This window comes from Canis lupus, chromosome 8 (genome assembly GCF_048164855.1).
Source record: "Canis lupus baileyi chromosome 8, mCanLup2.hap1, whole genome shotgun sequence".
NCBI lineage: Eukaryota > Metazoa > Chordata > Mammalia > Carnivora > Canidae > Canis > Canis lupus.
This window is the reverse complement of record NC_132845.1, coordinates 34,222,617-34,236,390: the sequence shown is the minus strand read 5'-3', so window position 1 is coordinate 34,236,390 and position 13,774 is coordinate 34,222,617. Positions and strand designations below refer to the sequence as shown.

General features: G+C 35.1%; 1 protein-coding gene across 5 annotated transcripts in view; it reads left to right on the top strand.

The window, feature by feature from the left end:
- Window positions 1-13,774, top strand: part of LOC140638075 (mitochondrial adenyl nucleotide antiporter SLC25A24-like) — a 49,815-nt gene that overhangs the window by 26,577 nt on the left and 9,464 nt on the right. For all 5 annotated transcript variants that reach the window (XM_072834761.1, XM_072834759.1, XM_072834762.1 and 2 more), the window contains exons 4-6: window positions 655-766; window positions 8,601-8,759; window positions 11,316-11,468. In XM_072834761.1, the coding sequence (XP_072690862.1) occupies window positions 655-766; window positions 8,601-8,759; window positions 11,316-11,468 (424 nt within the window). The remainder of the gene's footprint in view (window positions 1-654; window positions 767-8,600; window positions 8,760-11,315; window positions 11,469-13,774) is intronic.

The following is a 13,774-nucleotide window of genomic DNA, read 5'->3' as shown; positions in this document are numbered from 1 at the left end:
GTAAGTCTAGTTAACATCTGTCACCATATGTATTTAAAATTTTTTTCTTGTGATGAGAACCTTTAAGATTTACTCCCTTAGCAACTTTTAAAAATATGCAGTATGGCATATTACCTATAGTTACATGCTGTACATTACATTCGCATGACTTACTTATTTTAGAACTGGAGTTTGTAACTTTCGACCTTTTTCACCCATTTCACTCATCCCCTAAACCTCTGCCTCTGGCAGCCACCCACCAATCTGTTGTCTGTATCTATGAGCTCTTTTCTTTCTTTCTTTCTTTTTTTAAGATTTCACTTATGAGTGAGATCAAATGGTATTTGTCTTTCTCTGTGTGACTTATTTCACTTAGCAAAATGCCCTCAAGTTCCATCTATGTTGTATTAAATGGCTAGATTTCCTTCTTTGTTGTGACTGAATAATATTCCACAGCAAGTGCACATGTGTATATGTGTGTGTGTGCATCATGCCACATTTTCTTTATCCATTCATCCATTAGTAGACACTTAGGTTGTCTCTATGTAAGAACAATTAACATAAGATATGTCTTAGAAACTTTTAAAATGTTCAATAGTAATTCTTATACTTAGTACTTATTTTTAGAGTATTTGTTATAAATGTTATAAGCACTATTTTTGTTTTAAATTCCAGCATCGATGGTGATGGAACATTGACAGTAGACTGGGATGAATGGAAGTACTACTTTTTACTTCATCCTGCAACAAATATTGATGAAATTGCTCGTTTCTGGAAGCATTCTACTGTAAGATTGCTTTATATTTTGCTCTATTTTTCTTTTTGCCACAAATGTCATATCTGTTATTATGATTACATAATCTTTATAATACTTCCAGCCTCAGTGGCTAAAATAACAACACTATTCCCTCCTTATAATGTTCTACTAGTTGAGCAAAGAGTGTTAGTATTATATGTACAAACGTAGCTATTACAGTTTCTTTGTCTGCTAAAACTTAGAACTTACGGTAGATACTCATTTACTGAAAGGGTCTACTTTGTGTTGAGAATTACTCTGATATAGTTAACTGTCCTAGGAAAGTGGAAAAATAATATACTTTTCTCTTTTTCACAGAGTATATCAGGAATGATATACTCAGCTTTCTGTCCTAGGAAATGTAAAGTAAAAGATTAAGACTCAAAATTTCAGAATCAGAAAGGAATAAATGTATAATCTATCTGTTCTTGTTATGTAAGCACTTGACTCAGAGTTGTGGGGGACAGATGAGGTTTTATAATAAAACACTTTTTTCTTTTTTAGATCTCAGATGCAGAGGGTTAAGTTAATCATTTATTCATGGCTACTATTTGCATCCCTCTCATGGATACTATAGGGCAGGATGAAGAGCAGAGGTTTCAGAGTCAGATGCCTAGGGCTGAGCTTCATTTCTGTCAACCACTAGCTATATAACCCCTCTGTGCCTCAGTTTTCTCAATTATATACTGGAGATAACAATGGTAAGAGTTTTGAGAATTAAATTAGTACATTAGTGAATTTAGAAAAGAGCTGGGCAGGTAACATTTATCTTCAATAAATGTTACTTATTATGATAGGTACTTATTCTAACATGTATAGTCTGTGTCTTCGATATGTATATATTCTTAGGAATCATGTAGTGTTTCGTGTGTGTGTGTTTATTTATTTATTTATTTTTTTTTTAATTTTTATTTATTCATGATAGGCACACAGTGAGAGAGAGAGAGGCAGAGACACAGGCAGAGGGAGAAGCAGGCTCCATGCACCGGGAGCCTGACGTGGGATTCGATCCCGGATCTCCAGGATCGCGCCCTGGGCCAAAGGCAGGCGCCAAACCGCTGCGCCACCCAGGGATCCCGTGTGTGTGTGTTTAATTTAGACAGATAGTAGTCTGCTAAAGGCCACAATTGATTTCTTGATTTGTTCACTCGGCGTTATGATTTTAAAATTTGTCCTTGATATTATGTGTTCACCTAGTTTATTGCTTCTAACTACTACATAGGATGCATTTAGCACTCTTCTTTATCCATTCCCTAGTAATAGACATCTAGATTTTCTCCAGCTTCATCAAATAAATCAATAAATCAATAAATCTATAAATGCAAACTTTCCTCTTTTGTACCTTAGAGAATTTCACCTGGATTTCTGAATCAAAAGGATATATTATGCCTTTGCAAATTTTATGAGGTTATCTGGTCTTAATCCTAAGAAAGATAGCCATGTTACCTCCCAAATGACTTTATATACCAGCTTACATTCCCACCAGCAATGCATGAAGGTTCCTGTTTCTCTACAAATTGCTTGGTATTATCAAATTTTCTATTATTTTCACTCTGTTGAGTATAAGGTGGTATTTTGTCTTAATGTTCATTCCTAACATGTCTTCATAGAAACACTAGAGAGTTACATGTTCTTTTCTATGAATTGTTTGTTTTTATCTTTGTCTATTTTTTTCAAGATTTGTTGAGATAGAATTGACATATGACATTGTGTGAGGTGTACAACATTGATATTTGATACACTTATGTATTGTGAAATGGTTGCCACAGTAGGGTTGTTAACACCTTCATTACCCTCATATAATTGTCATTTCTTTTTTGTGGTGAGGACATTTAAGATTTATTCTCTTAGAAACTTTCAGTACATTATGAACTGTAATCACCATGCTGTATGTTAGGTCCCCAGAATTTATTCACCTCATAACCAGAAGTTTTTGTCCTTTGACCAACACCTTCTCATTTCCCTCAATCCCCAGCTCTTGGTAACTACCATTCTACTATTTCTATGAATTTGGCTTTTTTAGATTCCATATGTAAGTGATGCCATAAAATATATTTGTCTTTCTCTGGTTGATTCATTTCATTTAGCATAATACCCTTGAGGACCATCCAAATTGTTGCAAATAGCAGATTTTTCTTCTTTCTAATGGCTGGATAATAATCCATTGTGTATATGGCAGCTTCTTTATTTATTCATCTATGGCACTTAGGTTATTTTCCTAACTCGGTTATTGTGAATAATGCTGCAGTGAACATGGAGGTACAGGTATCTTTTTGAGATCCTGATTTCTTTTTTTAATGCTTTATTTATTTATGAGAGAGAGAGAGGGAGTGTGCATACTTAACCAAGCAGGGGAAGAGGCAGAGGGAGAGGGAGACAAGTAGGGAGGGACCCTGAAATCATGACCTGAGCAAAAATAAAGAGTTGGACACTTAACTGACTGATTTGTCTAATGTTTACTTTTGTTATTTATTCTCTTGGTGTCATATCCAAAAGGCCATTGCCAAGACCCACGTAAAGGTCATTTTTCCTTGTTTCCTTTAAGGAGTTTTACAGCTTCAGATCTTATGTTTGAGTTTTTAATCCATTTTGAGTTAATTTTTCTGAGGGGTTTAACGTAGGGATCCAATTTCATTCTGCTGCATGTGATTATCCAGTTTTCCCAACATCATTCTTTGAAGACACTATTCCTTGTCCACTAAATATTCTTGGCTCCTTTGTCAAATATGAGTTTACTGTATATGTAAGGGTTTATTTCTGGGCTCTCAATTCTGTTCCATTGGTTTATGTATCTATTTTTGGTCTGGTATCATACTATTTTCTTTACTATAGCTTTGTAGTATAGCTTGAAATCAAGGAGTATATTGCCTCCAGCTTTGTTCTCTCTCAGGTTTGCTTTGGCTATTTGGAGTTTGTGTTTCCATGTGCATTCTAGGATTTTTTTTTTCTATTTCTGTGAAAAATGCCATTGGAATTTTGTTAGGGATTGCATTGAATGTATAGGTGGCTTTGGGCATGTGGACATTTAACGGTATTAATTCTTTCAATTCATGAGCATAGTATATATTTCCATTGATTTGTGTCATTTTCAATTTCTTTTATCAATATTACCTAGTTTTCAGTGTGCAAGTCTCTTACCTCCTTGGTTAAATTTTTTCCTAAGTATTTTATTGTTTTTGATGCTATTATAAATGAAATTGTTTTTTATATTTCTTTTTCAGATATTTTGTTGTTAGTGTATAGAAATGCAGCTGATTTTTATATATTGATTTTGTATCTTGCAACCTTACTGATTTCATTGATTAGTTCTAACAGATTTTTGGTGGAGTCTTTAGGATTTTCTATATGTAATACCATATCATTTGTAACAGAGACAATTTTACTTTCCCTCTGATTTGGCTGCCTTTTTTTTTTTTTTTTTCCAAGAAAGAGTGTGTAGGGAAGGGCAGAGGAAGAAGGAGAGAGAATCTTAAGCAGGCTCCATGCTCAGTATGTAACCTGACACGGGGCTCAGTGTCATGACCCTGAGATCATGATCTGAGCTGAAGTCAAGAGTCAGAAGCTTAATTGACTGAGCCACTCCGGTGCCCCTAAATTCCTTTTGTTTCTCTTTCTTGCTCAACTGCTGTGGCTAGGACTTTCAGAATTATGTTGAATAGGATTGGTGAGAAGAATAGTCACCAATTATCTTGTTCCTGATCTTCAAGGAAAGGCTTTCAACCTCTAATCATTGAATATTATGTTAGCTATGGGCTTGTCATATATGGCCTTTAATATGTTGAGTTATATTCATTCTATACCCAATTCTTTTATAGTTTTAATCAGGAAAGGACGTTGAATTTTGTCAAATGCTTTTTCTGCATCTATTGAGATGATCATATGATTTTTATCCTTAATTCTGTTAGTGTGATATATCACATTTTTTGATTTGTGTATGTTTAACCATCTTTGCATTCCAAGGATAAATCCCATTTATTGTGATCCTTTTAATATGCCATTGTATTCTATTTGCTGATATTTTTGTTCATTAGGGCTATTGGTTTGTAGTTTTCTTGTAGTGTCCTTGTCTGACCTTATTATCAGAGTAATACTGGTATTACAAAAATGAGTTTGGAAGGGTTCCATTCTTTTTATTTTTTTGGTAGGGTTTGGGAATGATTGGCATTAATTCTTCTTTAAATTTTGGTAGAATTCACCAGTGATACCATCTGGTTCTGGGCTTTTCTTTGTTGGGAGATTTTTTGATTAGTGATTCAATTTGCTTTGTCATTATTGGTCTGTTCAGATTTTGTTTCTTCATGATTCAGTCTTAGTAGGTTGTATGTGCCTAGGAATTTCCCTAATTCTTCTAGATTATACAACTTATTGGCATATAATTGTTCAAAGTAGTGTCTTATGACCCATTGTATTTCTGTGGTATCAGTTGTAATGCCTCTTCTTTTGTTTTAGCTTTTATTTATTTGAGTCTTCTCTCATTTTAGTCTAGCTAAGGTTTGCCAATTTTGTCTATCTTTTCTTAAAAAACAGCACTTAGTTTTGTTGATCTTTTATTTTTATTGTTTGTTTTTGTTCTTGGTCTCTATTTCATTTATTTCTGCTCTGATCTTTGTTATTTCCTTCTTTTTGCTCACTTTGGTCATCACCCAGCTATCCTATCCCTCCATCCACTCCCCCCGCCCGAGTGACTCTCAGTTTGTTTCCTTGTGTTAAGAGTTTGCTTCCCTCTCTGTTTTCATCTAATTTTATTTTTCCTTCCCTTACCCTATGTTCATCTGTTTTGTTTTCTTAAATTCCACATATGAGTGAAATCATATGGTCAGTCTTTATCTGACTTATTTCACTTAGCATAATACTAGTTCTTTAAGGTTTAAATTTAGATTGAGATTTTTTGTTTCTTGTGGTAGGCCTGTATTGCTATGCACTTCCCTCTAAGAACTGCTTTTGCTGTGTGCCATAAGTTTTGGTATGTTGTGCTTTCATTTGTCTCAAGGTATTTTTTTCATTTCCCCTTTGATTTCATCTTTGACTTATTCAGAGGCCTTAGCCTCTGCATTATCTCCTTTATTTTTGCGTTTAAATATCCTGCATTTAAGCACAAGATTTAACATATTTAAGTCAGTACCATTTTTAAAAAGTGTAATCCTACTGAAGTCCCCTCTAGCTGCCTTATCTTTTTTCTCTCTTCACAGCTATACTTCTCATTCACTTCTCAACTAACTGGCTTTGCTTTCACTACTTTATAGAAATTCTTTTACCAATCCAATCTCCCTACTGTTAGTTCAGTGGGTATTTTCTAGATCTTCCTGCTTTCTCTTTTCAAATGTTCTCTTCAGTTGGCTTCCTTGGCAGTGCATTCTCTTGGCTTTCTTCCCACCTCTCTGTCATTACTTTTCTGTCTCCCTTGAGGATCATCCTCCTCAGCCTGTCTCATATATTAGTTTTCTTCTATGTTCTATTTTCAACCTTCCTTGCCTCTCACTCTGTACATTTTTTTCTAGGCAATCCTACTTACTCTTCCACGTTGAGCTACCAGATACAGGCCAATTGATTGCTCCAAATCTTTTTTTTTTTCTAATTTTTATTTATTTATGATAGTCACACAGAGAGAGAGAGGCAGAGACACAGGCAGAGGGAGAAGCAGGCTCCATGCACCGGGAGCCTGACGTGGGATTCGATCCCGGGTCTCCAGGATCGCGCCCTGGGCCAAAGGCAGGCGCTAAACCGCTGCGCCATCCAGGGATCCCGATTGCTCCAAATCTTATGTCTTTGGAGCACACCTTCATTCTACATGTGCAAGCATTTATTGGATATTAATTGGGACACCTCAAACATATACTACATCATTTGTCCCCTAGACATTCTTTTACCATTTCACTGAATGATGTCATCACCTTCCTTGTTGCCCAAGCCAGAAATGTCAACATTATTCTAAAGTCTTTAGCCTTGCTTTACCTTCTTTCCATCCCTATAGATAGTCTTGCAGTTCTTAGAATATCTGCTGTCTTTGAACAAATTATTTTCTTTGCCTAGAACATTCCGTTGGTTAATCCCTACTCCTATAGGGAGATAGTACAGTGTGATGGACAAGAAAGCAACCTTTGGGGATCCCTGGGTGGCTCAGCGGTTTGGCACCTGCCTTTGGCCCGGGGCGCGATCCTGGGGTCCCGGGATCGAGTCCCGCATTGGGCTCCCAGCGTGGGGCCTGCTTCTCCCTCTGCCTGTGTCTCTGCCTCTCTCTCTCTCTCTCTCTCTCTGTGTCTATCATGAATAAATAAATAAATTAAAAAAAAAAAAAAGAAAGCAACCTTTGAAGTCAGAATACCTGGATTCATATTACTTTGCTACTTCTAAGTCACTTTACGTAAAAAGTGTACCTTGACAGTTCCACTCATCTCCTCCCACCACAAAAATAAAAGAATTCTACACTCCATTAAATATCTCTGTACTGTGTTAAGACACTCTTTTTGCTACCCTTGTTACCATACTTATTCCTCTGTATTATAACTGCTTGTTTCCTTTCCTGTCTTTTGTATTATACTGTAAGATCACAGAGTAAAGAAACTAATTTCTGCACCATATTATGAATACACAGTCCAGCACCTGATGTGTTAATTAATTCAGCAAATATTTACTCAGCACACTTATCTCCACTGACCAAAGTGCAAGGTATACAACCACGCACAAAAAAGACCACATTGCTGCTCTTCTCAGGCTTATGTTCTAAAGGAGGAAACAAGCAAAAGATGGAAATGAATTAATTAGTATTGTGCTAAGTATTAGAGAGGACTCCATGGAAAGAGCCAAGGAGAAATGTCCTAGGTAAATGGAAAATCAAGGACAAAGTCCTGAGGTGGAATGGTACTTGTGAAGGGGACACTCAATGAATGCATAAATGAAGGTGGGAAAACTAAGAAGCAGGGAATTGACTTGTCACTTGAAACCTAGTGATTGACAAGTGAAAAACGAAACCTAGATCCTCTGCGTTCAGTGTGACACTCTCACCAGGGAGTCACATTGCCTCAACATTTAGTAAAAAATGGCTAATCTTAGCAAAAATATGTATGATGACTAAAAACAAAGTGAAATGCAAACGCTGTTCGAGTCCAGAGTTTTAAAAACAAAATTGTCATTTGAGAGAAGAGTCAATGTAAATAATAGAGAAAGAAGTTAAAGCGTATAAACTACCACTCTCGAATTCTGACAGAATAGGTAAGTACATAGTGGAATTTGAGAGAATTTGAAATAAAATAGAGAAACTTAATTAAGCATTTATTCCTAACATATTGTGTGGCAGGCATTGTGCTGTGTGACTAGGACATGATCCCTGCCTGAGAGTTTACATTTTTCATGGAAAAGATGAATCTAAATAGCTTGATAATTTAAAATTAATAACTCTAATTTAATAGGAATGTATTTTACAGATTTTAAATCTATATGTGAATGTATTATTAAAAATCATTTGGGGGATCCCTGGGTGGCGCAGCGGTTTGGCGCCTGCCTTTGGCCTAGGGCGCGATCCTGGAGACCCAGGATCGATTCCCACGTCGGGCTCCCGGTGCATGGAGCCTGCTTCTCTCTGCCTGTGTCTCTGCCTCTCTTTCTCTCTCTGTGACTATCATAAATAAATAAAAAAATTAAAAAAAAATCATTTGGTATAGTACAAGTGGTGAGAAAATTGTCAGTATTCATTAACAGGAGGTGAGATATGAAAACAGTCTTTGGGTTTTGGTCTTTGTAAAAAGTTATCCTTTAAAAAATTATCCTATTAATTTACCAAGAGTTTATACTTTTCTTTATTGTGTAATTCATATTTACATTTCATCAGATAATTGACATAGGGGAGAGTATATCTATTCCAGATGAATTTACTGAAGAAGAAAAGCGTTCTGGAGATTGGTGGAGGCGTTTGGTGGCAGGAGGAATAGCTGGTGCAGTTGCAAGGACATGCACAGCACCATTTGACCGCTTGAAAGTCATAATGCAGGTAGTTTCTCATTAAAATTTCACATTTTTCTGAAAATGTAAATTTTCTTATTTGTAATATTAAAATATTTCTTAATTTTCTTAAGGATGCTTGTGTGCTATTTAAATTAATTTTTATTTGAAGTAATAATAGAACACTCTACTAGAAGTTTTTTCAGAACTCTAACTGAATATATCAAAGAAGTGATAAGATACAATTAGTCTTATTAATCGATTATCTATAGACCCTGGCAACTACATAATAGCATGGTTCTATTGTACTATTTAAGTATAAAGCATATTTTTAGGAATTGGAAAATAAGTTACCTAGAGTGTACTATTGATTGATATTTCACTAGAGGTAATGTTGTCTAATTATCTTTATTTTACTGAATAATGAATTGTCAATAGTAGTTTTAAAATAGTGCATAGTTTAATCTGTGAACTGTCAAAATTTAGTATTTGCTGAATACTTTCGTCACAAGGGTATAAAAATTAACAACTCACAATCTAGTGAGTTTAAATTTGTAATTAAATTCATATACCTGGGTGTTTTATTGTCTTTGCGTTTTTTGGTAACCTTGGTGACGTTTGGTAATGGATTATGAATAGGTTTTTTAGTTGTTGTCTGATCTCTATTTGTTATTCTTAGAAAATCTTACTTCTGATAGACTCAGATATAGAGGTAGGAGCTCTCAGAGGTGATAGCCTCCATTTCTCAACAAGCTTCCTGAAATTCTCCTTTGGCTTCCTTCCTTCTCTTAGCCAAAAGTTTAGCGTGTTCTGTGGATTCTTCCTTATTTTTCTTAGCACGTTGTTTCTTCAGAGGCATCATTTGTGTCTCAGGACACATGGAGCAATGAGACGCTGAATGCTGGGCCCTTGGGTCCTGGGTTTCACATCTCTTTGTTCACAGGCTTTCTGACAACATAGTGGTGGGCATCACCTTCTGCAGAGATTAAAAAGTTTGCAGATCCTGCTAGCTTTTGTGGGGCACCAGGTGATGAGGCACAGTAGTATCAGCCTAGAAATACCCTTTTTTGTCCTTTTTTACAATTACCAAGTTGAGAACACTCAGGTCTGATCCAAAATGCAACCCTGAACAGATTTGGGCTTTCTTTCTCCAGATCTCCTGTGTCTATAGAAAGAATGCCCCTTACTCAGTAGCAGTGCTCACCTTATGAATAATTTATATATTATTTTTTGTTTTTGTGATTAACAGTATAGCATGAGGATGTTTTCATGTTATTTCAAATATTCTTCAAATATTTCAAATATTTGTGTATTCTTCAGGTATAGATTTTAATGACTGTATTATTTCAAGTAGATGTGTCATATTAAATTTTTTATTGTTTTTTCTTATTCTTGGACATGTACATGGTTTTTAAAATTTTTTAAATTATAATTCGGAATTGTTCATAATGATGAACATCATTGCTTGTAAATCTTTTTTTTGTATTTAAGATTACTTATTTAGAAAGAATTCCTAGAAGTTAAGTAATCCTATGAACATTTTTAAGGCTGTGTGTGTGTACATATGTGTATACTGTTAAATTCTATTCCAGACTTTTTCTTCACACAGGACATGAGAATGCCCATTTCACTTTGCTTTCTCATTATTATTCTCATATATTTGAGATAAGAGGGTGTTTTACTAATGTTCTAATTTTAACTTTCTTAAAAATAAATAATAATATTATTTTTATTATAAAATAATACATTAGAAAAAATGGGAAACTACAAAAAGTATAAAGGAAGACATTAAAAATGACCTGTAATCCTTTTGTATTGGTTTGCCAAGGATGCTCTAACAAAATATCACATACTGACTGGCTTACACAACAGAATTTTATTGTCTCACAGTTTTGAAAGCTCTAAGTCTGAGATCAAGGTGTCTGCATGGTTGGTTCCTTGAGGGCAGTGAGGAAAGGATCTGTTCCAGGCCTCTCCTCTTGGTTCATAGATGGCTGTCTTTTCTCTATGTCTCTTCATATTGCCTTCGCCCTGTACATGTCTCTGTCCAAATTTCCCTTTTTTATAAAGACAGTAATCATATCAGATTTTAGGGCACACTTTTAGACCTTACTATAAATTGATTATCTCTGTAAAGACCCTAACTTCAAGTAAGGTTACATTCTGAGGTAATGGGCATTAGGACTTCAACATAGAAATTTCAAGGGGACAAAGTTGAAGCCATAACAGGTTGCTACCTAGAAGTATCCACTATTGAAAATTTGATGTCCTTTCCTCCATTCCTTTCTCAGTGCATATTTCAGTGTACTCTTTAATTTTAGCAGCAACAACACATTTTGTGTATGCAAAAATTTTCTGATAATTAAGTTATTCCTGTTTTCTTTAAGTTGTTCTCTTTGATATATAAGATTAAAGTGTGTATTTGGGAACAACAACAACAGAAATAATCTATCAATTTTATATGTCTCTAAAGGACAATGAAAATGGCATTGAAGTTCATAGATGTATACATTTATGTATCATCATTACTTTATTAGCAATAATAACATCAATGACATATTATCAACAAAATAAATTTTAAAATAAATTTCCTGTTCATTTGTAGGTTCATAGTACAAAGTCAAGGAGAATGAGATTGATTGGCGGTTTTGAGCAGATGTTAAAAGAAGGAGGAATTCGCTGTCTTTGGCGGGGAAATGGTGTAAATATTTTTAAAATTGCACCTGAGACAGCGCTCAAGATTGGAGCCTATGAACAGGTAAAATGTTATCGCCTATGGAATTATGTGATAAAGATCAAATTTTATTTTATGATTTTTTAAATTTTATTTATTTATTTCTCATATTGAGAGAGACAGAGAGAGAGGGAGAGAGCACACAGGCAGGGGGAGGGGCAGAGGGAAAGGGAGAAGCAGGCTCCCACTGAGCAGGGAGCCTGATGTAGGACTTGATCTCAGGATCCTGGGATCATGACCTGAGTCAAAGACAGACACTTAACCCACCTGAACCACTCAGGCATCCCAAAGATCAGATTTTAAATTTAATTTAAAAAAATTAGACTTTAATGAGAGAGAAAACTGGAATGTACACAGCAGTAAATGTCACTGTAAATACAGGCATACTGAGAAGATATTGCAAGTTTGGTTCTGGATGAGCTCAATAAAGTGAGTCAAATTTTTGGTTTCCTAGTTCATATAAAAGTATGTTTACACTGTACTGTAGTCTATTCAGTGTATGATAGCATTATGTCTAAAAAATCCTATGTATATACTCTAATTAAAAGTGCCAAGCATCATCTGAGCTTTCAGTGAGTTGTTGTGATCTTTTTGCTGGTGGAGGGTCTTGCCTGGATGTTGAGGGCTGCCAACTGAGCAGGGTGGTGGTTGCTGAAAACTGGAGTGGCTGTGGCAATTTCTTGAAATAAGACAAAATGATGTTTGCTACTAGCATAGGGGACCTTTTGAAACTCTACATTGTTTCCTTAGTAACTCTGTTACCTTTACATTTATATCCTGGGACTGATTTTTAGCTGTCTATAAGGATCTCTTTGAATGCTGCAATGGAAGCCTTATAGGGTTCATAACATGGTTTAAGGAGATAGTTAGCCAACTTGACATTGTCTTCCTTCAGAGTTTCTAAGACAATGAATTAGAATCAGCCAACTCCACAATCCTTATAATTATGCCCATGCTGTTCAAGTATTAGGGCAGCTGCATAATGTAATGTTTTTCTGTCTACTAGTACTTCATCCTAAGCTACTATGACTATGAACCTTAATAATCATAATGCTACAGCATACCATAGATTATCATCATCCCACTTACCAACAAAGACCCCATTGTTTGCTAAGTGACTGGTGAGTGATCCAGTTCTAACATCAGCAGGCCAACTTTGTAGGACCACTTTTCAAAGAACCAGCTTTTGATTTTGTTGATTTTTCTCTATTAAATCTCTATTTTCAATGTCACTGATTTCTGTTCTAATTCTTATCATAGTTTTTCCTCTGCTTACTTTGGATTTAATTTGCTCTTCTTTTTCTAGTTTTCTGAGGTGGAAACAGATTACTGATTTTTAGATCTTTCGTATTTTTAAGTATATGTATTCAATGCTATATATTTCCCTCTATGTACTCCTTCTCACTCCTTTTGAGAAATTGTGTCTTCATTTTAATTTAGTTAAAAATATTTTAAAATTTCTCTTGAGACTTCTTCTTTGATCTGTGTTTTATTTAGAAGTGTGTTTTTAAATCTCCACATATTTTGATATTTTAAAAGATTATCTTTCCATTACTGATTTCTAATTTTCATTGTAGTCTTAGAGCATCCATTCTTTTAAATTTGTTAAGGTGTGGGCTATGGGCCAGAATGTGGTCTTTCTTGGTGAATGTTCCATGTAAGCTTGAGAAGAATGTGTACTCTGCTACTGTTAGATGAAATAGTCTATGGATATCAGTTGATTGATGGTGGTGTTGAGTTCAGCTATGTCATTACTGATTTTTTTTTCTGGATCTGTCTATTTCTAATAGAGGTTGCTGAAATCTCCAGCTATGATAGTGGATTCATCTATTTCTCTTTGTACTTCTATCCGTTTTGACCTCATGTAGTTTGGTGCTCTGATGAAAGGCACCTATGGGCTAAGGATTGTTACATCTTCTTGATAATAAACACCTTTATCATTGTTAATGCCCTTCTTTATCCCTGGTAACTTTTCTTTGTCTGAAGTCTGCTCTGTCTAAAGTTAATATAGCTACTCCCACTTTCTTTTGATTGGTGTTAACATGGTATAATTTTCTTCATTCATTTACATTTAATCTATATGTGTCTTAATATCTAAAGTGAGTTTCTTGTAGACAATATATAGTTGGGTCTTGTTTTTTGACACACTGACAATCTCTGACTTTTATTTGGTGTATAGGCCTACTTTTGAAGTAATACCAACTGTTTTAATTTGAATTCCCCTCCTCCCCCCTCCATAGAGTCTAGGTGCAGCTAGTTTATTTGTGAGGAAGAAGGAACAGTGAGACACAGAAGGAAGACGGGCCAATATAAGGGTATAAGTAAGGTTT